The 22,546-nt window shown below is 62.1% G+C and overlaps 10 protein-coding genes across 10 annotated transcripts; 7 read left to right on the forward strand and 3 right to left on the reverse strand.

Moving 5' to 3' along the window:
* Nucleotides 1-131: 131 nt before the first annotated feature.
* On the reverse strand, nucleotides 132-1,814 carry ctsD_1 (Aspartic-type endopeptidase ctsD; the record flags this gene model as incomplete). The annotated part of the gene is made up of 5 exons (XM_062776051.1): nucleotides 132-927; nucleotides 1,004-1,238; nucleotides 1,347-1,564; nucleotides 1,604-1,654; nucleotides 1,687-1,814. 5 exons carry the CDS (start codon nucleotides 1,812-1,814, stop codon nucleotides 132-134), a joined length of 1,428 nt encoding a protein of 475 aa, XP_062632035.1.
* A 2,070-nt stretch (nucleotides 1,815-3,884) lies between these two features.
* Nucleotides 3,885-5,247, forward strand: LOC62_07G009498 (uncharacterized protein; the record flags this gene model as incomplete). The annotated part of the gene is made up of 2 exons (XM_062776052.1): nucleotides 3,885-3,980; nucleotides 4,015-5,247. 2 exons carry the CDS (start codon nucleotides 3,885-3,887, stop codon nucleotides 5,245-5,247), a joined length of 1,329 nt encoding a protein of 442 aa, XP_062632036.1.
* Nucleotides 5,248-5,659: 412 nt separating this feature from the next.
* LOC62_07G009499 (uncharacterized protein) lies at nucleotides 5,660-5,935 on the forward strand (the record flags this gene model as incomplete). Its single annotated transcript, XM_062776053.1, has 1 exon — nucleotides 5,660-5,935. One exon carries the CDS (start codon nucleotides 5,660-5,662, stop codon nucleotides 5,933-5,935), a length of 276 nt encoding a protein of 91 aa, XP_062632037.1.
* A 79-nt stretch (nucleotides 5,936-6,014) lies between these two features.
* On the forward strand, nucleotides 6,015-6,469 carry LOC62_07G009500 (uncharacterized protein; the record flags this gene model as incomplete). The annotated part of the gene is given in 2 exon segments (XM_062776054.1): nucleotides 6,015-6,426; nucleotides 6,444-6,469. 2 exon segments carry the CDS (start codon nucleotides 6,015-6,017, stop codon nucleotides 6,467-6,469), a joined length of 438 nt encoding a protein of 145 aa, XP_062632038.1.
* Nucleotides 6,470-6,643: 174 nt separating this feature from the next.
* Nucleotides 6,644-8,426, reverse strand: SPCC550.07_4 (Putative amidase; the record flags this gene model as incomplete). Its single annotated transcript, XM_062776055.1, has 4 exons — nucleotides 6,644-6,895; nucleotides 6,930-7,437; nucleotides 7,485-7,681; nucleotides 7,719-8,426. The coding sequence occupies 4 exons, from the start codon at nucleotides 8,424-8,426 to the stop codon at nucleotides 6,644-6,646; spliced, it is 1,665 nt and encodes a 554-aa protein (XP_062632039.1).
* A 1,048-nt stretch (nucleotides 8,427-9,474) lies between these two features.
* Nucleotides 9,475-10,205, forward strand: LOC62_07G009502 (uncharacterized protein; the record flags this gene model as incomplete). The annotated part of the gene is made up of 2 exons (XM_062776056.1): nucleotides 9,475-9,765; nucleotides 9,807-10,205. The coding sequence occupies 2 exons, from the start codon at nucleotides 9,475-9,477 to the stop codon at nucleotides 10,203-10,205; spliced, it is 690 nt and encodes a 229-aa protein (XP_062632040.1).
* Nucleotides 10,206-10,546: 341 nt separating this feature from the next.
* Nucleotides 10,547-10,923, forward strand: LOC62_07G009503 (uncharacterized protein; the record flags this gene model as incomplete). The annotated part of the gene is made up of 2 exons (XM_062776057.1): nucleotides 10,547-10,873; nucleotides 10,906-10,923. 2 exons carry the CDS (start codon nucleotides 10,547-10,549, stop codon nucleotides 10,921-10,923), a joined length of 345 nt encoding a protein of 114 aa, XP_062632041.1.
* A 1,095-nt stretch (nucleotides 10,924-12,018) lies between these two features.
* On the forward strand, nucleotides 12,019-14,129 carry AMID (Amidase). Its single transcript, XM_062776058.1, has 4 exons — nucleotides 12,019-12,379; nucleotides 12,557-12,973; nucleotides 13,016-13,687; nucleotides 13,793-14,129. The coding sequence occupies exons 1-4, from the start codon at nucleotides 12,047-12,049 to the stop codon at nucleotides 13,967-13,969; spliced, it is 1,599 nt and encodes a 532-aa protein (XP_062632042.1). The 5' UTR covers nucleotides 12,019-12,046; the 3' UTR covers nucleotides 13,970-14,129.
* Nucleotides 14,130-17,443: 3,314 nt separating this feature from the next.
* Nucleotides 17,444-18,037, forward strand: LOC62_07G009505 (uncharacterized protein; the record flags this gene model as incomplete). Its single annotated transcript, XM_062776059.1, has 1 exon — nucleotides 17,444-18,037. The coding sequence occupies one exon, from the start codon at nucleotides 17,444-17,446 to the stop codon at nucleotides 18,035-18,037; it is 594 nt and encodes a 197-aa protein (XP_062632043.1).
* Nucleotides 18,038-20,517: 2,480 nt separating this feature from the next.
* On the reverse strand, nucleotides 20,518-22,030 carry LOC62_07G009506 (uncharacterized protein). Its single transcript, XM_062776060.1, has 13 exons — nucleotides 21,977-22,030; nucleotides 21,922-21,939; nucleotides 21,824-21,883; nucleotides 21,620-21,776; nucleotides 21,523-21,549; nucleotides 21,389-21,486; nucleotides 21,246-21,353; nucleotides 21,143-21,211; nucleotides 21,027-21,091; nucleotides 20,931-20,986; nucleotides 20,854-20,877; nucleotides 20,693-20,811; nucleotides 20,518-20,656 (listed from the first exon to the last, which is right to left on the reverse strand). The coding sequence occupies exons 1-13, from the start codon at nucleotides 21,995-21,997 to the stop codon at nucleotides 20,603-20,605; spliced, it is 876 nt and encodes a 291-aa protein (XP_062632044.1). The 5' UTR covers nucleotides 21,998-22,030; the 3' UTR covers nucleotides 20,518-20,602.
* Between the last annotated feature and the right edge of the window lie 516 nt (nucleotides 22,031-22,546).

The following is a 22,546-nucleotide window of genomic DNA, read 5'->3' on the forward strand; positions in this document are numbered from 1 at the left end:
TGCGAACCTTCAATACATTGTCCATAGATTTCAACATGCAGGGCATGTCAGTTTTTTTTCTGTTTAACCGTGTCAACGCAAAAATCGTCCTGGAGAAACGGATCTCCTTCAAGAAGGGTAGGCCGCTGAACTTATGCCACGACAACAGTCGCTACCGTGGCCAGAAGGGTGAGGGCAACCGACACGCGATTGGCCGCGGCACCACTGCTCTTGGGCACGGGGGTCGGCTTGGCAGAGGAGGAGGCAGCAGACGCGCCCGAACCCGAGGCGCCGGCGGCTCCAGAAGCGCCAGGGGCGACAGGAGCACCGGCTTCGGTCTTGAGGTGGCCGAAGCCGACGGCGTTGGGTGAGAACTGGAAGGCAGTGTAGACGTTGCGGAGGAAGCTGTTGCCGAGGGAGATGCCGGGCGGGGCGCCGGGGACCCAGGCGTTCGGGTCCACCTCCTGGATCGAGCCGATGACCCACGCGGCAGCCGCGGCGGCCTGCGACGCGCTCGCGCCATAGTTCTTGGTCAGGACGTCCGCAGTGACGACCTCGATGGCAAGGTCGGCGTCGGCGACGGCGTACGACACGCCGCCGATGGTGAACTGGAGGCCGAGGTTCGCGGTCGACTGGGTCCCCTTCGCGTCGGCGGCGATGGTGTCCGCGCCGGCGGGGAACACCCACGTGGTCTGGACACCGCCGTTCTTGATCGGGATGGCTCCCTTCACGTGAGAGTAGAACTCCGCGACGACATCATGAGGAGCATAGAGTCCCTCGTGGGAAAAGTCGGGGAAGGCGATGAGGGGGGTGGCCTGCGCGGCTGCGACCTTGGAACCGCCGATGTTGATGCCGTCGAGGGGCACAGCCCAGATGCCAACAATGCCGGAGAGGTTGAGGGCGGGGGTGTAGTTGATGCTGGCTGTGATCACGGACGCGTCGACACCGCTGAACAGAGGAGAGAGATGTCAGCGTGCGGCAGTTCCTTCGGGAGGTTCATCAAGCAAGTAAGCGCCCGACTTACCCGAGAGTGAGCGAGCCACCGCCCACGTGCTGGCTGGAAAACACCGTGTCGTTGACGGTAGCACGAGTACGCTGGAGCTGGATGCCATACACCTTGTTGGTCCACTTCTGGGCCAGGTCGTAAAGTAGCGGGGTCGGGAACTTGGGGTCGTTGGGCGGGGGGCTGAGGCCGAGGACACCGGACACGGAGACGCCAGGAGGGATCGGGAAGCCGGTATTGAGGGTGTTGATCAGGCCTGTGCGGGTGCGAGTGCAAGGACAAGGACAAGCGTGAGCGTCTGTGCACTATGCGTGACGTGCGGGCGAGCGGCCTGCTTGAACCACGCACACAACGCGCAACTCACCAATTCCAAACTTGGTGCTCTGGTTTACGAGCGCAACCACGTCAGTACCAAGGTCCCCGAACCCAGAGAGAGAGTTGTTGGGGGCCGCGGTCCAGCTGGTGCTCTTCTTGGAGTCGAACAGGGGGTTTCCGGGTGGGCAGGTGGCGCACGGGGCCTCGAGGAGTCCGATTATGTTGTTGGTCGAGTCAAGGATGAAGTCAAAGGACTGGGGAGGGGTGCTGTCATCGTCAGTGGGTGAAGTCCCATACCTTACTCACCCGACATCCAGCTTGACGGTGTAGACAACATCACCGCCCCAGGCAGTAACCCTATTGTCAGCAGTGCAAGAGACACAACTCACGGGGCAGCAGCAGTACCGTCACGCTTAGCGAGGTGCTGTTGTCCGACTGCGCGCTGGATCGGGAGCGTGATCGGGTCGGCGGCGACAATGCCAGCCAGCACGGCGAGGACAGCGACAAAGCCCTTCATTGTGCGCGCGGCGCTAGACAAAGTGAAAGAGACAAAAGTGGGAATGTGAGCGCTGCGTGCACTGTGTTAAACGAGAACGGACGAGCTCGCGTCGGCGTGGGTGCGAGCGCTCGAGGCGACACCCGACAGCTTGGCGCACGCCGAGGATGTCAGCCAAGGCGTGTGGCTCGAGCGCGTGACGCGAATCGATCTGCCGTGGGTTTGTGCGCGATCCGCAGGAATGCATCATAGCGCGTGCGCCGCGCGCCACCGCCGCGGAGGGCGGCGGCGTCTGTCGCATCCGGCCGAGGTGGCGTCCGTCGTCCGGTTCGGGGGCAAAGCTTGCAAGTCGGTCATAGCTTGCGGGTCCTTTGATGCACGACACAAGACTAGACAAAGACATGTATCGGACAAGGGCTGCTGCGTATGATGGCTCCCAGTGATGGAGTGCACGGTGCGAGTCTTCCAGAGGTTGTAGGCGATCAAGCCCTCTTTCTTCTTGGCCTGATCGACTTTTGGGGGTGGTTTGTGCGCGGCAACGCCACACGCCGCCGCCACACGCCTCGGTGGCCACAATGACGCGCGAACACAAGCGAGTCGCGTGATTGCAACAAGTGTGGCATTGTGGCAGATACCATCAGTGTTGGCATTGCCATCACTCGACTTGTCCCAGTGAGATTGGCCAAGAGGTTACAGCTGCATATGAGAAGCGGTGAAACAGAGAGAGAGGACTTCTACTAGATCAACTCTTACTGTACCACCGAATCCCCGCCTCAAAATGCCACTCAAGAAAAGGTCGCCACCCGCCCCAACCACTCCCAAGACGATGTCAACCGACAGCAACTCTCTCACCGGTCCTTCCTCGGATAAAGAAGAATCATTGGAAACCTCTCCGGCAGACACGTCTCCGGAGGGAGGTCTAGCAAATGCCACAGCACCCAAAGCCTTCAAGCGTCCACGCGGATCAGGTATGAGCATGTTTGTCGCCTGGGACACACTGTCTCTCGAGCAGCGCGACTACGTAAAGAAATTCAAGATAGAATACCAGCCACGCATCAGCCGTGTGGTAAGTCCCAGAGCTACAAGAGGCTCCCCTAACCGCAGGTGCTTGGCCTCGCCAGCGACAGTACTCTAGTCGTGCGCACAGATGACCGCTGCAAGGAGTGCAGCGTCAGTACGACCGACGTACCGTGTCTGGTGCGTACGTCGCCAGTCGAGGGCGGCCAATTGTTCAAGTGCGTTGGGTGCACAAATGACGAGGACAACATTAAGTGCACCTTCATGGAGTTTGAACAGCACGAGTGGGAGTACTTTATCGAGGACTTGCAGGACATGTCCCAGGCAGAAAAGGATAGGAGCCGTGCCACTGCCCAGCAAATGCTTGAGGACTCTCGGCGTTGGCTGGAAAAGGGGAACAGGCCCCGGTGCAAAGCGAGGAACAACAAAAAGAAAGCCAAAACGAAGGGGACCAGCGCACCGCCGACCCAACCACCTCCTGGACTGATTGAACGCGAAATTACACATGACTCCAGTTACCAGGTCAACCCATCCCTCACTCCCACGACGGTCAAGTACTGGGTTGCAAGGGCTGATCCTGCGAGCTCATTGGGTAAGGGAGGGGGCTCAGGTCATGATCACCCGTCAGGCAGCGGTACTTGAAGAGTGGAGAAGAACCTGAAGATGCAATGCAAATATTTCGCCACACTTGGGGAGGGTGGGCAACGTGAGCTGGGATATGTACTCGAGTGGATGCAGCTGGCGGGACTAGAGCCGCCCCTGGCACCTTCATTGTTAGGCGAACACCACCGCACGGCGTTGGGGAAGGTCCACTCAGAATTCTGCCTTAGATAGGGGCAGAAGTTTGTTGTTCTCGAGAAGAGGTGGCTTTTGTGCCTGTGCAGGTCGGCACACTTCGCTCATGATACTGCCTCTTTCCCTTGCCAGTGAGCCATCTACATTCCTCTCATCCAGTCAACAAGTCGATGCTGCGTCGATGCCCGATTGACCACGTTTTAAAAGGCAAGCGACAATATCCCCAACACTCATTCTTTCCTCCTCATAACCAGTCTGACCTACTAGATGGGCGGCAGCATGGACGCCTACGTCCCGTACCATCTCCTCTCCGAGGCTGACGCAAGCTTCGTGAAGGAGTATCAACAAAGCCAGCGCCCACGCATAGGCTACATTGTAAGCTCCCACCAACCACAGCAGCTGACACCAGGTCGTGGCGCTGCGCAAAGCACCCGACCATCCAGTGGTCGTAATGCCGGCAGATGACCGGTGCGAGCTGTGCGCAAGTGATCTCGACTTGCCGTGCGTTGTCGACCTGAGCGATGTCCTGGAAACCGACAAGCCGACCAAGAGCGTGAAGTGCGCGGCGTGCTCCTCGAATGCGGTGTCCAAGTGCCGCGTCGTGTCCCACATGACGCGGGAGGAGCTGCTTGCCCTCGCCGCAGCGGATAACAGTGCCGATATCGAGGCCGCTTGGGAGAAGATGCGTGACGCCAAGACGAGGCTTGGGATCGGGCAGTTCTACGAGTGGACCAGGGGCTTAAAGGGCAGAGCCGCGGCTGTCGGGGCAACGAGCAAGGGCAGCCCCGCTCCCCCTGTCCACTCTTCTGATGCGAGCCCAGGCGGCGAGTTAGCGTATCAGCCGGGAGGAAACGCGGCCAAGGGCTGGGCCACCAAGCCGCCGGAGTCGGGCCCCTCCAATCATGGGCGTTGTAACCCCTACGATGGCTCCAACGACTATGGCGAGCTTGACGACAAGGAAGACCCCGACCACGAAGACCGCAAGGTTCACTACGACGCGGACGACGAGGACGACTACAGCCCACCAACTGCCTTGGCGCAGGCCGACCACCAAGGCTTCTCTGGACCTGTGACCGAAGAGCGCGCCCAAAGCCAGATCCTTCCCCTGACGCAGGTCGCCATCCTCTCCCTCGGCGAATCGTGCGACGACCCATGGTACCTCGTCGAGACAGCCGCGTCCATTGCACCAGGCTACCAGCTCTCCTTCGCACCGCACCGCGACGACCGTTTCCTACGCCCGCCGTACACGGTACCGATGTTCGAGCGTTCGACCTTCATCTCTGCCCAACTACTAGACCTGATGGCCAGCGCCCAGCGCGTGCCGAGGGGAGGAAGGCTCACGCTCCCCCACTACCTGTACCGTGCGCGCCTGCCGTGCTCGCCTTGCCATGCGCTCGACCCGGACACGGAGTGTTACATCCACGATCTGGTTATGGACCCCGGTAAGGAAGGGGAGGATAGACCCAGGTGTCTCCAGTGCATTGCTGGCGGGAAGCAGTGCGGTTGGGACAGGGTGTGGTGCAACGATGGGAAGAACGGCGCGGACACGCCGCCGCCTGATCCCATGGGCGTGGTGGTTGTGATGCGCTGGGACGACCGGTCGAATGTCGTGGACAAGAACGTTGGGAGGAGGATTCTGTAGTGCGAGGCGATGTGAGCAGGGGGCGCGGGCTGTAGATAGTCGTTGTTTGAACCTCGGCATGCAGGACATGGCACAACTATACCCTCTGAGCCGCGCGCTTCCGAATACACCGAGCACACAACGCGGCGCAAGGAAACCTCGCTCATCCCATTTTCATATGTATGACGTGTGTGTAGCGAAGCAGCACACGACAACATTGCCCCTCGCACCACACTGAGCTGGTAGTGCCATTGTCACAAGGCGCAGTCGCACCACAGACAATGCCGCAACCGGTGGCGCATGGGCGAAAGTGGCAGATCGTCAAGACCGCGGACATTCTCGTCGCACCGGCGCCATCTGCCCCGCTGCAACCCATCAACATGGCAGTACAAAAACCGTCCCACAACATCCTTCACAACCCACACACACCAACATGCGCGGTCGACTACCCGAGTCCCATGGGCGCGGGTACCACACCCCCCGAGCGTTCAACCACGACGACGTCGCCGACCTCGACCCAGCCCACCGCGCCTCCACGTCCCGCCGGAACCCCCTCCCGCCCCTGCCTGACCCCACAGGCGGCCTCACGCGCGGAGAGCACGCGTCCGCGCGCGAGCAATACCTCGACTCCCTCGGCCCGCTGGACTCGCGCCTGCCGCCCCTCGCGCCCGCGCCCACACATCCCCACGCCGCTGCCGAGCTTCAGTAGCGTGTTGGAACGTGCCGGCCTCGGACCGGACCGACGAGGAGAACCGGCGCGTAAGCGCGCGCGGCCTCCCTCCGAGGATATGGGCGGACCACTCGACGCCGTCACGACGTATGCCCCGCCGCATGCGCGCCGGCCGACGGTGATACGTAAGTTCACCACCGGCGGCGGGTGGGACCAGCCGCGGTACCTTTTCGAAGACGCGACTGGCCGCCAGCCGCCGTACGCGCCGTTCTTGCACACGACCGTAAGCGACGCCGGGACGCTGCGGCCTCCACGCACGTCGCACCTGTTTGAGAGGGTTCAGAGCATCCCCTCTGACGTGCTCGTCCTGCTTGCCGAGTCGCAGCACCTCAAAAACCACGAGACGCAGGTCATGCTCCCGCCGTATCTCTACCGCTTGCGCGTGCCCTGCGATCAGTGCCGCGTCTTCGGCAAGGACGACTGCTTCTTCCACGACGTGCCGACGCAGCAAGGGCGTGTGGTGCGCGTCGGTGGGCAGTGCTTGCAGTGTATGGCGAGTGGACGGGAGTGTAGCCTGCCTGATGTACTGTGTGATAATGGGCAGGGCGAGTGCCAGCAACGTCCGAGCCCGTACGATGCGGTCACCGTGAGGCAAACGTGAGCCTGGCCCAGATTAAGCTGTTAGTATTGTGAGAATGCAAGGCTTGGTTGCCAACCTCGCCATGTTCAAACTGCTTGCATGTATTCTTACTTCTGAACCACGTCCACGATCGTTCCCATGGCCGACAACGTCTCCTCCTCGAGACCGAGGAACCCAATGACCTGGAGACAGATTGGCGCGTCGACCGACACCTCGGCGTCATAGTTGTCGTACACGAACGTTTCGGAGTCATTTCGGGGTGCGTACGACCCGTCCTCGGCGTCGAGGGCGGGGTCGACGGACAAGCCAGTGGGGAACACGCCAGCAGGGTAATTCGTCAAGTTCCAGTACGACGTGTACTGCCATCAGCAATGCCGTATTCGGCGCACTCACGTTCCAGTACTTTGCTGTGCCGTGCTCCGGCGCCGGCGTGGGCCCAACGGGCGAGAGCACGACGTCGACCCCCGCCTGGTGCCAGTACACGCCGAAGTCGTACCGGAAGTAGTCGCGCTGCGCGGCCAGCGCAGTGAGCTCGGCCCACGTGCGTTCCTTGTTGCCTGCCTGCGAGATGATCCACTCGGTGAGGGGGCGCATCGGCTCGCCAGAGTTGGCGAGGTGCCGGCGCACCATGGCGCCATTCTCGGGCCAGTAGAGCTTGCTCTGGGATATGTCAGCGGGTGTCACGTCGCGGCACTGGTCACCCACAATGAGGCTCCAGTTCTCGGCCGACTTGAACGGCGTGAACTCGACCACGTCGTGCCCGGCCGCCTTGAGCTTGGCCACCGCGACGTCGAGTGCGCGTCGCACGGGAGCGACGGGACGCACGACTCCGTCGTCGTACAGAACACCGATGCGCAGCTTGGCTTTGCGCTCGACCTCGCGCCAGGGCTTGACTTCGACGCTGGGGGTGTTAGAGTTGTGCCGTACGGTTGGCGCCCGCCAACTCACCCAGGCTCGCGGAGCCACGGCTGCGCCGCGGCAAAGACGCGCATGTACAGCTCCATGTCGCGCACGCTGCGACCCATGGGCGCGTGCGTGCCCAGGATGCCCTCGTAGCCCTTCGGGCCGATGGGATACACCATGCCCATGTTGGGCAGGCGGCCGACGCTGGGCTTGAACGAGTAGATCCCGCAGTTGGCTGCTGGCTGGCGCGGGTCAGCTTCGACCACCACCACGACATACCGAGCGCACACTGCCGCCGATATCCGCGCCGACGCCGAGCGGGCTGGCCCTAAACCCGATAATCGCGCCCTCGCCGCCGCTGCTCCCGCCCGACGAGAGCGCCGTGTTGAACGGGCAGCTCGTGAGGCCGAGGTAGCTGTCCGTCTCGAGGTGCATCAGGCTCTGGGGGTTGGTCGTCTTGCAGTAGAACACTGCGCCGGCGTCGCGCAGGATACGGACGAGGTGCGCGTCCTCCTCGGCGACCATCTTGCCGACAAAGCTGAGGAAGCCGGAGGGCGAGTCGTGCCCCTTGACGTCGATATGGTCCTTGATGCTGACGGGCACGCCGTGGAACGCGCCGTGGTTGCGCCCCGCAGCGAGCTCAGCGTCGAGGAAGGCCGCGCGCTCGAGTGCCTCAGCCGCGAACAGCTCCACGAGGCAGTTGGTCGCCTGCTGCGCGAGCGCCGCGGCCTTGATGTACGCGGCGGTGGCCTGCACCGAGGTGACCGTGCCGCTGGCAATCTGGCCCGCGAGCCCCGTCGCGTCGAGGTTGACGATCGCGAGCTCGCCCGCTGAGAGCAGCCCGGACGACTCGAGGATGCCGCTCGGGTTCTTGGGCAGTTTGAACGACTTGGGCAGAAGATACTCTGGCGGAATGGTCGCGTCGCGCGCGGCGATGGCGGAGGCGATCGCCTCGGAGGCAGGGCGGGGAACTTGGACTGGCGACATTGTTGGTGGTGGGTGGTAGGGCGCATCATGAGCACCAGATCCATGCTTATGAAGAGGGAGCTCGTCGCGAGGTTACTGGCCCCAAGCTGGTCGGTTGCATGACTGCAGCTGCGACTGTGGCACGCGCGGTGGCCCACACCTCCTAGTCATCGTGTACCTCGCGGCTATCTCTTGAGGAGATACGGCAACCGAGTCTCCGAGCGGATGCCGAGCGGGTGAATCGATTCTTCGTCTAGCCCGACAATTGTCTCGATGCGGTGTTGGGCCGCTGGTCTGTGATGCACGCACACATGCGTCCCCCATAGAGTGGTTAGTCGCCCCCACAGCTTGTGCGTTATCTGGCCAGGTGACGGACGGAGGGAGGGTATCGGCTAACGGGTGTGGGATTGAGTTTGGGCCTTATGCCACCTGCACTCGACAGCTCGTGACTCCTGCAGCAGGCAGAGAGTACGACAGACGGGTACCGTACCGGGGAATGCTGTCTGTCAGCTGCTACATATAGACGATCAATTGACGACGAGGTGCCGCCGGGTGGAGGTGGTCGAGGTTGACGCGAGGGTGGTTGCCCGGATGAACAGTGGGTAAACTCGTCCCGCGAACCACCTCACGTGCTCAAGTCGCGCTCTTCTTGCGTTCCCTCCTCCCTCAACTCACTCACCAACAACGACGAGCACTTCTGGGTAAGCCCGCTCGCGTCGCCACCATGGTCCTCCAAAAGGAAGGCCATGACGTCAGCGACCCCGCTGTCCTCCTCGGCGACAATCGCCATGCACTGATGCACTGATCTGCATCCAGATGTGCACCGATACCCAGGAGGTAAGAGGCATGTCGACCGCACCGTGTTGATCTGGTCCCCCTGTAGATCCTCACGCCCTCCGAGCGCTTCAGATGCGTTTTGCACTCCATACCCCCTTCACATCCATCATCCTTTGACCTCGACGAGGTGACGGTCACCTCGTGCGATCGATGGTCACCGAGGCCGCGCCGTGCTGGGGTACTTAACAATGCCACTGACTTGTGCAACCTCACTCAGCAGAGACTGACCACAATGACGCCCGTCAGGCTCCCCTACGATGCCGAGGACGGACCCAGCCCGGTGAAGAAGCGGCGCATCGACCCGGCAAGTCCCAACCCTCCAGCCAGTCCCAACCCTCCAGCGAAGCCGAAGCCTCGTACCCCCGTCCGCAAGCCTAAGCCCAGTACCCCCAAGACGCCGAGGACGCAGGAGCCTGCTCAGACCCCCGCGCCGCCGTCGGCCGTTGACACGCACGGCTCAAACACTTCCGCCGCCTGGACGCGGCGCCACCAGAATCGCTCGCTCTCCCTGCTGTACCGCCTCGTGAGTGTTCGCATGTCCAAACTAACCAACGCCACGCGCAGCATCTAGCCACCGCCTTGGACAACCATTGGGCCGTCGTCGACCCGCCCGCCCTCGGCTGCGTCCGCTGCAAACACCACCTCAGGCTCCCGTGTGTCATCCATATCCGCCAGTTTGACGGCCAGGAGGCCACATGCGTCGCGTGTGACGAAGAAAACGCCTACTGCTCGATCGCGGCGAGCCCTGCCAGGGACCAGAACACGCTCGAGCACGAACTCCGCCGTGTACCTGCGAGCGTGTACGAGCGTATCCGTGCGCGTGCGTCCGACGCCATTGATGCGGCGGCCATCCAGTGGTGCTTCGACGAAGGGGTGTTCATCCCGCCCCGGTTTCCTTGGATGCATATCCACAGTAGGCTCGGCGCTGCTTTGGGTGCCGTCACTTCTGAACCAGGAAACTGAGCATTAGTGGCAGCTTGAGGTCGTCCACCTCATCGCTTGGCAAGTCATTGCGATATTGTATAGTCATTGTCTCCATGGATATGCAGGTCATCATCCTCTCTGCCCCGTGACGTCCGTGACTTGCCTTCTCTCCTCGGTGAGAGCATATGTGTGCGAGAACCTAACCATGGCACCTCGACCAGCCCTTGTTCCCCAGGCATTCACCCCCTTCACCTCCTCGCAACCAATGTTGCAGATCAGTGTCTTGCTGTGCACCCTCGCCCTCGATCCGACATGCAGCACATCAAGCAAGCACATAAATACACAGGCCCGTCAGAAACCTCCCTCACTCACCATCCGCAATGAACCACCACGACCCTCCCGACACCACGCCATGGCTGCGGCGCCGTAACCCCTCGCCGTCAGCAACCAGACCCTCTCCACCCGGCACGCTGAGCCCCGTTCCCAACCCACCGCCAGCCCACTTACCCCTCCGACCACACCCCCCACCGCCACCCGACGCGCACCAGCACGGCTGGGGTCCTCGCGCGCCCATCCCGCCTCGCCAGCAGCAGCCGATCCCGGAGTACACGCTCTCCGCGCACGCGGACGTCACGGCCTTCCTCCTCGGCATGCCGGGGACCGATGCGCCATGGTACTTGGTCCAGGCGAGCCGCTACACGCCCAAGGTGCGCTGGAGCACAGCCGACGTGCCACACAGCGTACCGCTGCTGCTTGACCGGGTGACGTTCGTCACTGCCGAGGTGGTCGAGCTCTTCGCGTGCATCCACGCCCTCCGGCCCGAGCAGTCCGTCGTCACCCTCCCGCCGTATCTGTACCGCTCGCGCTCCCCGTGCCACGCCTGCGGCGTTACCGGGCGCACTTGCTATGTCCGTTATGCCGCCGGAAGGTTCTCCTGTGTCTGGTGTGAGGGATGCGGGGTGGGGTGTGACCCCGTACTCTGGGCCGGCTGGGGGCAGTGGGTGCCCGTGGTGTGGACGTGGGCATGCAGGGCATGCTTCGAATTGTGAACAGCTTGTTAGAATCAGAGGTTTCGGCGCGGCAGATTCATTGTTGGTCGCGGTGCGAGGCCCCTGGGCGTTTGTAAGGCATCCCCGACGCACCGACGCGTCGCAATTCTCGCCAACCACGACGCACTCGTCGTCGTTGCCGTCGTCTAGCCGTCCTTTACGAGCGTGACAACCACATGGTATTGTTGCCCGCCTGCTTGACCAAGATCCGATGACTGTTGCAAGTTTCGGCGGTATGGTGTGAAGGAGAGACAAACAAACAAACAGCAGCATTCAGGTAGGACAAGTGGGCGGAGGGGGGTTACGATCGACACCACAACCGCCGCGCCCCCTTTTGAGTCATTCCGCAACACTCCCCTCGACGCGGCTCGACGCGCGCCGCAGTCGTCGACGCGTCCGACATGACGCCGCGACGTGAGGAGATACCGCGGCCCAGCCAGTGCCCACGTAGCCGCGGCAATCGACGCGCTCCCAACCGACTGCTGCGGGGTGTCGTAACGACCACCGACGCGTCAGTTGGGATCTGCAGACCGAGCAAATCCCGGTCGCTTCTTTTAGCAGCATCACGTCCAGCGGGCTGCCAGGCCTAACGTCACGCCTTTGCTCCGTGCTATGCATGTTTGTTACACAACGAGCGGCGCATCTGTTGCGCTCGCTCCGGCGTTCCAGTGCTGGCTCCGAGCTCGGAGCCTGCTCGGCGGTGCCTGCCGCGAAGGTCGTCGGATGTGACCGACGCCGCTGACTCCGGTCCGACTCGACCTCTGTCCCCACCCCAAACGTCATACGCGACCCTCCGCCCCTTCCACCCACACCCCAACCGACGTGCACACCATGTCCGCAGCCGTGCGCCCCGACAGCGTGAGCGCGAACAACCCCGTCACGAGTACGAGCGTGCGCGCGACGCTCGCGCCGCTCGGGCTGGCGCTGGATCTGTCCGAGGAGGAGGACTACACCGGCTTCCTCGCCGGCGGGTGGGAGGAGTGGAACAAGGTGCTCGCGATGGACGACTATGTACCGCTCGTCGACGAGGCGCGGTTCCCCCGCACCGACGTGCACCGCCCCAGCGCGGAGGACAACCCGCACAATGCATGGGCTTGGAAGGCGCGCATCGAGGACACCGAAGCCCGCGGCGGGCTCTTGAAGGGCAAGACGGTCGCGCTCAAGGTGAGTAGGGGCAGGCTGCACATCGCCGATTTGGGGCGGCGCCGTTTGGGGTGCTGGTGTCGCCGACACGCTCGACCGGAGCGGTTAGCCCATGACAGCAGCAGCTCCGAGACGCCGCAGGTCCGACCGAGCCCGCTGCTGTGCGCGACGACGACCTAAACCTAACTCTCTGCGCAGGACAACATCGGCGTCAAGGGCGTCCCGTGTCTCCTAGGGACGGACTACATCCAGGACTGGGTGCCCGGCGTCGACGCGACGGTCGTGACGCGTATCCTCGAGGCGGGGGGCACTGTGCTCGGCAAGGCGGTGTGCGAGAACCTGAGTTTGTGGGGCACTTCTGGCTCGTCGGCCACCGGGCCCATGGACAACGTGTATGCGGCCGGCTACTCGGCGGGTGGTAGCAGCTCCGGCACGGCGGTGCTCGTTGCTCGCGGGGTAGTCGACCTCGGCGTGGGCGGGGACCAGGGCGGCTCGATCCGAATGCCGGCCGCGAAGAACGGCATCGTCGGCCTCAAGCCCACGTGGGGGCTCGTGCCGTACACCGGCGTCGCGAGCCTCGAGGCCACGCTCGACAACGCCGGGCCCATGACGAGGGTGCGTGCTGCAGCAGCAGCAGAACAAGCTGACTCTCCCCAGACGGTACTGGACAACGCGCTGCTTCTCCAGGTGATCGCGGGCGCCGATGGCATTGATGACAGGCAGCAGGCGGGCTGTCCGTTCCCGGCCGACGTGCCCGACTACCCAGCCATCGCGCGCACCGGCATCAAGGGCCTGCGCGTCGGGCTCCTGGTAGAGGGGTTCAACCACCCCGGAGGGCATGACCCGCGCGTGAGTGCGCTCGTGAAGCGCGCGGCGGAGCAGCTGCTCTCCCTGGGCGCAGCGAGCGTCGCCGACGTCTCGGTGCCAATGCACCTCGACGCCAACATCCTCTGGGGCACGATCGGCAGGCTGGGGGGTGCATCCGCGCTCAGGGGACACAATGGCGGCCGGCGCGGCCTCGCGCTCAACGACCTCGCCGACAAGATGGCGCCCGTGCGCCAGGAAGCGTTTGGGCACCTCTTCCCGTCGACGAAGAACTCGTTCATCAACGCCCTGTGGGCGGGCGAGCACATGCCCGCCAGCTTGGTTGGCAAGGCGACCAACCTTGTGCGCAAGCTCAAGGACGAGTACGTCGCCGCGCTGGGCGATGTCGACGTGCTGCTCATGCCGACGATTCCGTTCCTCCCCAAGCCTATGGTCGTCGCGACTTCGACGCCGGCGCAGCTCATGGCCAACGCGTCGGGCTACACGCGCAACACGAGTGCCTTTGTGAGTTAGGTGGGCTTGGACGCGAACTCGGCCGCCCGCGCGCCGGTGACACACACCTTGGAAGGAAACGAGGCGAGGCCACCCACTGACTGATGCCCGTCACAGAACCTCACGGGCCTCCCGGCACTCACGATTCCCGTCGGCTTTGTGCCGTCCGACGACGACGCGCGCATCTCCCTGCCTGTGGGGATGCAGATCGTGGGCAAGCCGTACGATGAAGCGCTGCTCTATCGCGTCGGGTATGCGTGGGAGCAGGCGTTTGACTGGAAGTCGTTTACATGACGTCGGCCACTCATGTTGCAGCGGCAGTAGTGTGGCCAAGACACGGTAGACACGGTACCGTACTCGGGAGGCAGGCTCCAATGTCCAGTCCAGACCATGATGCATGCATGCATGCCCACCGACTCCCACTCCCGGCACCACCACTACCACCAACCTTGACCAACCATGCATGAAGCACACATGACTCTGATCACCATGCCAAGACATTGTCGCTTGCAGTCGACCTCCCGTCATTACCGCGACTAAACTCTGGTTGCTGCACTCTCGGAGCGCCATTACCACTCCTCTCCACGCGCGGGTACCGTCATTGCTAACGTAGACGGGACACCCACCACCGACCTTAGACAAATGCTTCCCATATTCTCTTCCACCCCCCTGCCAAGGTGTTCCGTAAGGCGTGAGTGGATCCCGACGCGCACCACGAGCGAGCGAGCGAGCGGAGCAAGCAACTCGGTCGGTCGGCCCCGTGATGATGACCATGATCGCTGCACTCCAACTGGTCATGGGGATGTGGGTGGTTGGTTCCACTCGGTCGGTCAGCATTCTGGGGTGCGAGCGAGTTGCCTGCCGGCCTTCCTTCCTGCCGGCCTTCGTGCTCCACCTTGCGAGTCACAAATGGCTGGACGGTCCTTGAAACGAGGCGAAGCGACGTGGGCGCACATCACATGCATGGTTGGCTGACCGTTGGCTGGCGGGGTGCCTCTACCTGGGAGCGGGACAGCTGAAACGGCGCGCAGCAAGGTCGGTCGGTGCCACCACCAGCCGGCGGAGTGCGGGCCCGCCTCGCTCGGTGACGTTGTGGTGCCGGCCATATTGGCCGGCGCCGCACATATCCGCTCTAATGCAAGCAAGCAAGCTGAGCAACGAAAGGCACTGTGCTGCAGTAGGCACAACGAGCCTTGTCCGTGACATGCTCTTGCCTGGGTCAGCTCCCGGTGCCCAGTGCGAGACTTGGGTGCCGTCCCGAGGTCTGGGTCCAACTCTCCTTTGTTTGGTTTCCTTGACGACCCCCGCGGGTTGTGTGAGGGATGCCTGTGGGATGCTACGACATGGCGTCGCATTTGGGATGGCTGGCTGCACTCTCCGGCCTTTTGATTTGGGTTCATTAGGTCACTCCCACTGCTCAGGTTTTGCATGCGAGTCGCCGCATCACCACTTGGGGTAAAGCCGTGAGACAAGGTGATGCATGCACCTCGAGGCCCGAGGTACCCATGCATCCTCTCCACTGCTAGCTGCAAGAGCAGCGCTGCCTTCCTGCACGGGGAGAAGCCACTCACCCGACTTGGGCTTGGCATCATTCCCGCCTCTCTCATTTTGTCGGCTCATCTGATTCAAGGAAAGTCGACGTGTACCTGGCCATTACGAGATCTCTGGCACTTGATGTCAGGTCAGGCCCCCGGCAGCGGCGGCCAGTTTGATGCAGCGGCATTAGCATCGGCTGCTACAGCGAACTCGGCCATGCATGCAAGGCAGGCAGCAACAGCCCATCCTCGCTGATCCCTTGTTGCGAAGGTGATTCGAATGGGGGTGCGTGACCATGCCCGCATCCACCCACCTCCCTGGATGGTCTTTCTCGTCAGTGGGTCTCCCGAAGGGTCGTGGACGGCTGGGGACTCCCGAGGCACAATCATTGCTCAGGCAAGCCTGGCCTGGGTGCATCGAGATCAAACAGAACAACTAGCCGCTGTGTCTTGCCCGCGACTTACCCCACCCCTCCCTTCTCCCTTCGGTAGTGGGGAACGCGGATGCCATCCATGCGAGTGAATGACGCGGTTCGACGACGGCATCGAGCCGCGTCGCCCGCGTCGCTGCCGAACACTTGTCACGGTGTGTTTTGTTGTCTCTGGCGCACGCAGCAATCACCCCCCGTCCGCGTGGCGCATACCTGAGCCTCAACTGATATTGAGCAAGAGTAAAGACTGGGCGTGTCATTAACACGGCTGTTGGCGCGGCTAAGTGGCCGTCCCAGATCCTAAAGGGACCTTGTTAATTGAGTGGGCTGCGGGGTTGGAAAAATCCATTGGGCGAGCGAAACGAAACCAGGTCCTGGGTGCTGACCCCCTGCTCGGCCCTGGTTTTGTGCCATGGCGACCAGGCGGATGCCATTCGAAACGCTCCAGAGACACGAGACGAGGTGGCTTGTGGGTGCGTGAGAGAGCTAGCGGGCTATGAATCAAGGATCCGCCGAGCCGCCTTCCTGCGGATAACGTCCCACGTCGGCAATGGAAGGCGGTCGCTGTAGAACATGGGCTGCAGGCCCAGGCAGCTAGGCAGCACACGCGTGCACCTCGACGACGGGATGCAGCGTACCTTCCCGAATGGCCGAACAAGAGCTATTGTGGAGCACATTTGGAACTGAGCAAAGTCTTGGCATTCTGCAGTAGCACCACATTGGGGCATGCAACACGGTGGGCACAGAGCGCAGCAGAGTACGGCGATTGTGGTGAGAAAGGCCTCTCGGTGTGGAGGAGCCGGTCGGTCGACGAGGGAGGGCACACGCGCTCGATCTCGCATCCCAGCACAAGCAAACAGCCCATGTTCCTGGCCATCTGTTGTCTCATGATCCAAACTTTGGGACCCTTAACGTCAGATCACGCTCCAGCGCGTGTCGAGCTGGGTCAAACAGACTTGGGGTGCCGGCATGCTTAGGGTGCGGCAGGTCGGCGGAATCGATCTGGGTGGGGGGGAGGAACCCGCCTGAAAACACGTTATCGAGCGGTTCCCGTTATCGGCATTCCGTCGAGCTAGGGTCGGGGTCGGTCGGCTTGTCACGTAGCGGTGATCCTCGATTCGGTACATGGGATGGGGAGATGAGGTGGGTGTCCGGGCTGGGCCGAGTATGAGTGAGCATGCATGGCTGGGCTGGGCTGGCTACAGTGTCTACGGTATCAGCCCCAGCCGGGCCATTCCGTCGGGCGATTTTTGCCCACTGGCGTAATGCGCCGCAAAGGCTCCAACTACACCTCCCACTCCCGTTTACGACACCGGGGACCGTGGGCGCACTGCGGTACTTGGGCATCCCAGCACCGTGCAAAGCATGCATGCAGCAGCTACCTCGCACCTGCCCAAACCAGTACCGCAGAGGCACGCGGCCAGAGTGTGGTGCGGCGCGGTTTAGTGTTTCATGCTACGCAATGCCAAGAACTAGCGGTCCAATGTGGCACAGGCGGTGCCGACTGGTTCGGGTTGTCCGCGTCGTTACCACTGTACGGGGGGGCAACTTTGACAAGACGAGTCTGGCTGATCAGACCCGTCTCTGAAAGATATAAGAAGGGCTCGTCTGGTCGTCTTTTCCTCCTCATCAGCTCGACAGGTTTCTACTCAGTGAGCCTCCTCTCCTCCTCCTCTTCAGCCCTCGGCAGCCTCGACTAGCCTCGACTAAAGGCTTGGACACTCGTCCTCGCCTTAGTCGACTGGTCACTGCCACTCCCCTCCTCCCCCTTCACCCAAGCCCACCACTAACCCTCCCCAGCAATGCTTTTCACCAAGCTCTTCATCGCCGCCACCTCGCTCCTGGCCTTCTCGGTCTCGGCCGCCCCCGCCTCGGGCCCCCTCTTCTCGCAGGACAACGCCGAGCTCGCCCAGTGGCTCCAGCTCTCCAAGGACGGCAAGGCCGTCATCGCCAAGGACGGCTCCGGCTGGGCCGACGGCCAGGGCTGGCACCCGGGACCCTACGCCGAGGCCAACGACGTCCCCTACATCCCCTCGTCGAACGGCTCCATCGCCATCAACGTCATCCAGCAGCGTGACGAGTGGTCCGACGTCGAGGCCCGCGACGCCCTCGTTGCCGCCGACACCACTGCCGTCGAGGCTCGTGACGGTGAGGAGAAGCGCTTCTTCCTCCTTTCTCTCCTGGCTATCAAGGTTTCGTTCTGGCACGACCTCCTCTGGTGCGGCAAGACCCGCGTCTACCGCTTCTCCAACTGTGGTTGCCAGGCCGGCCCCGTTCTTCAGTACCACTGGCACGTTCGTTACCACCCGTCTCGCGGACGCGGCATCTGCGACTGGCGCGGCTGCTGGTTCCGCGCTGGTTACCAGGTCTGCCCCTACGGCGGCTGCGGCTGGTAAGCGATTGAGATCATCTCTCGCTCGCCACTTGCCCGTGCTCCCCCTTGGCGGTCTCACTCAGAGCCGCCTCTGAATAGTCTGCAGTACTGTTCATCACGGACTATGGTCTCTTAGGAACATTTCTTCATACAGTTCATCTTCCGTACGGACAATGCAATCATTGCGTACAACAATGGTGGTGGTGCTGTGGTGGTGCTGGTGCTGGGTGCAAGTTGTGAGGCGGACGGGGCTTGGAGAAACTGAACACAACATCGATCGGAGCATGGTGCCGGATCTCGGTGAGCTCGCCTCGGCGCACCGTCCTTGCCGACGATCAACACGGCTGTCGTCGCCAACGATCCTGGTGTTTCCATCTGTGTCGCCCTAGTATGTCTGACCACTGCGCGTCGTCGTCTCCTAGCAGCTACCCGCGACGCGTCTCTCCCGCAACTAGCGAGCAGTAGCAGCAACACAAAACGGCCACTAAAAAAATCTGAAGGGCGGTGAATAACCGCCAGCGGCCAAAAGTGGGAAGTTGAAAAAAAATCAAAAGCAGCCGCCTCGCGATGCCGCTAAAAAGTTCGTAATGTCACGCTGCGACACGTCCATCAGTAGAGACAGCTGACGGACAATAGCTCGGACCGCAGCTATTCTTGCGCAGCATGCATGCGTCGGAATCCTATGCAAGGCGGCCGGCTGTCTTCGCCGGTCGCCGCCTTCGGAGACAGACAGCGACGACGCGGCTCAAGACACCACCCCCGAAACCCTCCTCGGCGAGCGCCAAGCCGCGCCACCACTCCCGCCGCGGGAATGCGCCAGCGGCCAGCCCGGCCTGGAACTGAACGCATACCCCGTGGAGAGTGGGGGTGGCTTTGGCTTAGCCGGGGAAGTCGATGGCGCTAAGAAGTGATACATGCAGGCGAGTAGGCTGTTGGAATCCGGCCGCGACGCGTGCCCTTCTCCAGCGTGTATGAGGGTCACTGGGTGTTGTTGGGGCATCTCTCTCCCCCAGGACTCTTCCACTTCTGCATACACGGACACTGCACTCTGTGCACATTCTAACTACTCAACTCAGAGGACACCAGTCCACTCACAGCAAGATAAAGCAGCTCGGGTGGATCAAGGGTGGACATACCAGCTGGGCCAGTTCACCTCGTACACCGTCCGCACGGCTTTCCCCCGGCACCCTAGGCTCGTACCAGCCACACGACTCTCCATTAGCACGGCACTCAACGCAGCACAGGCTGCTCTTGAGGATATGCCGCCGAGCCCCGTCGAGGCGCACGTCGGTGAGGTAGCAGTCGTGTCCCTTTGCTCGGCAGCCGCGGCAGGCCTCGTGTGCGCGGTAGACGAACACGCCTTGCGCGGCACAGAGACACGCTTCCGACCGGCTACCGTGCGTCATCTCCCACTGCACAAGGCGGTGGATGTAGGGGGGCATCAACTGTGGCAATTCCATCAGGTGGGAGGTGAGCGGCGGGCGGAGGATGTTGAGGCAGCTAGGCCATTTGCCGCATATCGGCAGAGAAGGGGGGATGGGCCGGAGGGGGAGATCGCGGAAGGCGAGGACGGTGGGGAGGTCGGGATGGGGAGGGGTCTGGGGGTTGTTGTTGTTTGGAGGGGAGGGGTTGCCGTTGTTTGGAGAGGTGGAGTCGTTGTCGTTTGGAGGGGTGGGGTTGTTCGCGTTTGGAGGGACTGGGTTGTTGCCGCTTGGAGCGGTGGGCTCCGACTGTAGCGGGAGAGGCACATGCCCCGCTTCGGGCGTAGGACACTGCACTCGAAGTTCAAACGTAGGGTTGTCGCTGGTGGACTTGGAGACGAGGTCGGATGCTGACCGGCGTCGGAGGGCGGAGGCGAGGTGGTCAAGTCTTGGACAAGGTGGTTCGCGTGCGACCTCCACCGGAGTGGGGTCGCCGTGGACGCCGAGCGCCCACAGGCGCGGCGGTGCGGAGAGCGGCACTGGCGAGCTGTCGGCCTTCGGGACAGCAGGGTGGTGAAGTGACGACATCGACTTGGACTTCGTAAGCTGACGCCGGGCGGGAGGACGCGCCGCCTCTGGCGCGTGAACGGCACGCTGCGGGGTGTGGACTGACGCCGCGGTCGGCTGCAGCTTGCGCTTGTGAGAGCCGTTTTTCTGGCCTGCCCTCTTCCCCCGCCTAAGCTCCTGTGTGCGGGGAAGAGAGAGAACCTGGTCCCGGATGGTGGTGTCCTGCATGGCCGGCGGGGTGGGTGGTGGTGAGACGCGGACAGTCATGGTGTGGTCGGTGGTGATTGAGTGGGGTCCACGACGTGTGGTGTGGTTACATTATATACCTGCCCCGTCGCCCCTCGCACCACGACCTGGATTGAGCAAAGCTGGTGATGGAGAGGTCGAGGACAACGATGATGCGAAACGCATGTAATGCGGTGGTGGGGATAATACGGTGCGAAGTGACAATGGATGTTGAAGGAACATGGACAGGGGGTGCGGTGCGAAAACAACCTCGGTGCGTCACCCAATGTCATTTCAAGCTTCCATTCTGGCATTGTTCACGACGGCAGACTACTTTCGATTCTTTGACGACACAGACCATGACACACGCCAGCCTAAGTAGACCCCTTGTAGAAGCCCAGCTCGAGGTCGAGATGCTTGTAAATATACTAGCGTGTCAGCGCTCGCCAATCAATACAACCCACCTCCAAGTGGCCCCGTTCAGCCTTGTTCTTCGGCGCAGGCTTGACGCTGATCTTCTTGGCGGCGAACGCTTCGTCCGACCGGGTCTGGAGGGCTGACTTGAGCACGGTGTGGAAGGTCTCTGATGGGGTCAGCGGGGCAGCGGAAGCCATCAATAACGCACCGTCGTCCGTGAAGAACGTGTAGGCTGGATGTCAGCTATGTACATAAGGGGGCGAAGTAGATGGAGGCAGCACCCACTGGCCTTGTTGTCCTTGGGCGGGTTAAAGGTGACTGCGCCGTCCTTGAGGTTGATGCTGCCAGTTAGCAAGGCCGCAAGGAGATATGAGCTCTCACCGCAGACGAACGGGGTCGACCTCCTCGCCTTGGATGGCATACTCGATGATCTCGTCGCCCTTGAACTGTAGAGGGAGGGTTCAGAGCTCGCCGCAAGCACCACAAGCACCACTCACGGGCTTGAGGAACTCGGCCTTGCGTTTCGCCGTCTCACCCCAAACCCTGCGCACGCCGTAGTAGATTTCCTGCGGGTCAGCGGCGCCGCGCGCGATCACTTACGTAGAAGTCGTCCTTGCTGTGCACCAAGGGAAGCGCTGCTGCCTGCGCCTTGATGCCCTTGTCCCCGTCGACCTGGTACGCCGACCACGTGAGGGCGTCGACCTTCCACTACATTGTCAGCTGGTTCCGCGATACGCACTCACGCCGATAGCGTCCTGGGTCGACCCGCCGAACGCCTCCCACTTGTCGAGGTTCTGCGCGGCCCACTTGTCGTTGGAGGTGATGAAGGCGACGAGGTCGTCTAGTCGTCAGCACGACGAGCAGCGATCCAACCCACCCTCGTGGCCCATGATCCCGGAAACAGCTACTGGTTAGCCGTCGTCTTGGTGGGCGACATACGAAGCCCCTTTGGCGGGGCATCCTTCAACACATACGAAGCCCCTTTGGCGGGGCATCCTTCAACAGCTCGAACTTGCCCTCGTCGGCCAACACCGTGAACATGGGTTCGTAGTCACCCCGCTCCGAACGCGGGCCAGGCGAGCCGTTGGCCACCCAGTCGTACGGGATTGCAAAGACGAGGGCGTCAGTAAACTGTTCGGTCAGTGGTATTCTGCTGGTTGGATGTCAAGTGGGCGTACCTCGCGGACCACCTCGGTGTTGCGGAAGTGATCCATAGTCTGGAGCTTGTCCACCCAGGCCTGTGGGTCGTCAGTGGGCTCCCCGCTACCATACCGACTTCGAGGGCCTTCTCGAGCTACGCAGTCAGTATCCATCAAACACGGTCATCCTACCTTCGCGCCAGGCTTAGACATTGTGTGGTTGGTTGAGTTGTGAAAGACGACGAGTACAGAGTGGTATGAAGAGCCCTGTCTGCGTGCAGGAAACCTACTTATACATCTTCAGCGCGTGCGAGCATGCATCAAACGTGATTGCCCCACCCCATTGCACACACAGCACGGCCGAACTACATGCACGGCTCCGTCACTCCGTCGGTCTTGATGGGGGAGCAGGCTTGGCCGGTCGATAAGGTTAGAGTTGGCATTCACGTCAAGGGCGATAGGCACTTGGCAGCCCGGTTCGGCCCGGTCTGTGGGTGGCCTCGATACATAGCTACTTACCCATGCCGAAGACGGTGACTTCCCACATCAGCCACTTCATTGAGAGAGCCCTCCAGCCCTGGCAGGGAATGGCGCAGTTAATGCCCGTGCGAGGTTTCAAACACCGCATGACGCTCGCACCTGTTCAAAGCAGATTCCAATCGGTCCTGGAGGTCAGGATGGAGCCGATGAGGTGTCACCTCAGAAGCTATGTACTCAGGAAGGTCAATGGTTGGACGTCTGGCTGGTGTGGTTGTGGTTGCT

Source organism: Vanrija pseudolonga, chromosome 7 (genome assembly GCF_020906515.1).
Source record: "Vanrija pseudolonga chromosome 7, complete sequence".
In the NCBI taxonomy this organism is placed as follows: domain Eukaryota; kingdom Fungi; phylum Basidiomycota; class Tremellomycetes; order Trichosporonales; family Trichosporonaceae; genus Vanrija; species Vanrija pseudolonga.

Bases quoted from the DNA above. Each gene is read 5' to 3' on its own strand.
- AMID (XM_062776058.1), top strand. From the start codon at position 12,047: ATGTCCGCAGCCGTGCGCCCCGACAGCGTGAGCGCGAACAACCCCGTC. The intron at 12,974-13,015 runs GTGCGTGCTGCA...GACTCTCCCCAG, and splicing joins ACGCCGGGCCCATGACGAGG to ACGGTACTGGACAACGCGCT. The intron at 13,688-13,792 runs GTGAGTTAGGTG...TGCCCGTCACAG, and splicing joins CGCGCAACACGAGTGCCTTT to AACCTCACGGGCCTCCCGGC.
- LOC62_07G009506 (XM_062776060.1), bottom strand. From the start codon at position 21,997: ATGTCTAAGCCTGGCGCGAAG. The intron at 20,987-21,026 runs GTGAGAGCTCAT...GCTAACTGGCAG, and splicing joins GTCGACCCCGTTCGTCTGCG to CATCAACCTCAAGGACGGCG. The intron at 20,878-20,930 runs GTGGGTGCTGCC...GCTGACATCCAG, and splicing joins GCCCAAGGACAACAAGGCCA to CCTACACGTTCTTCACGGAC.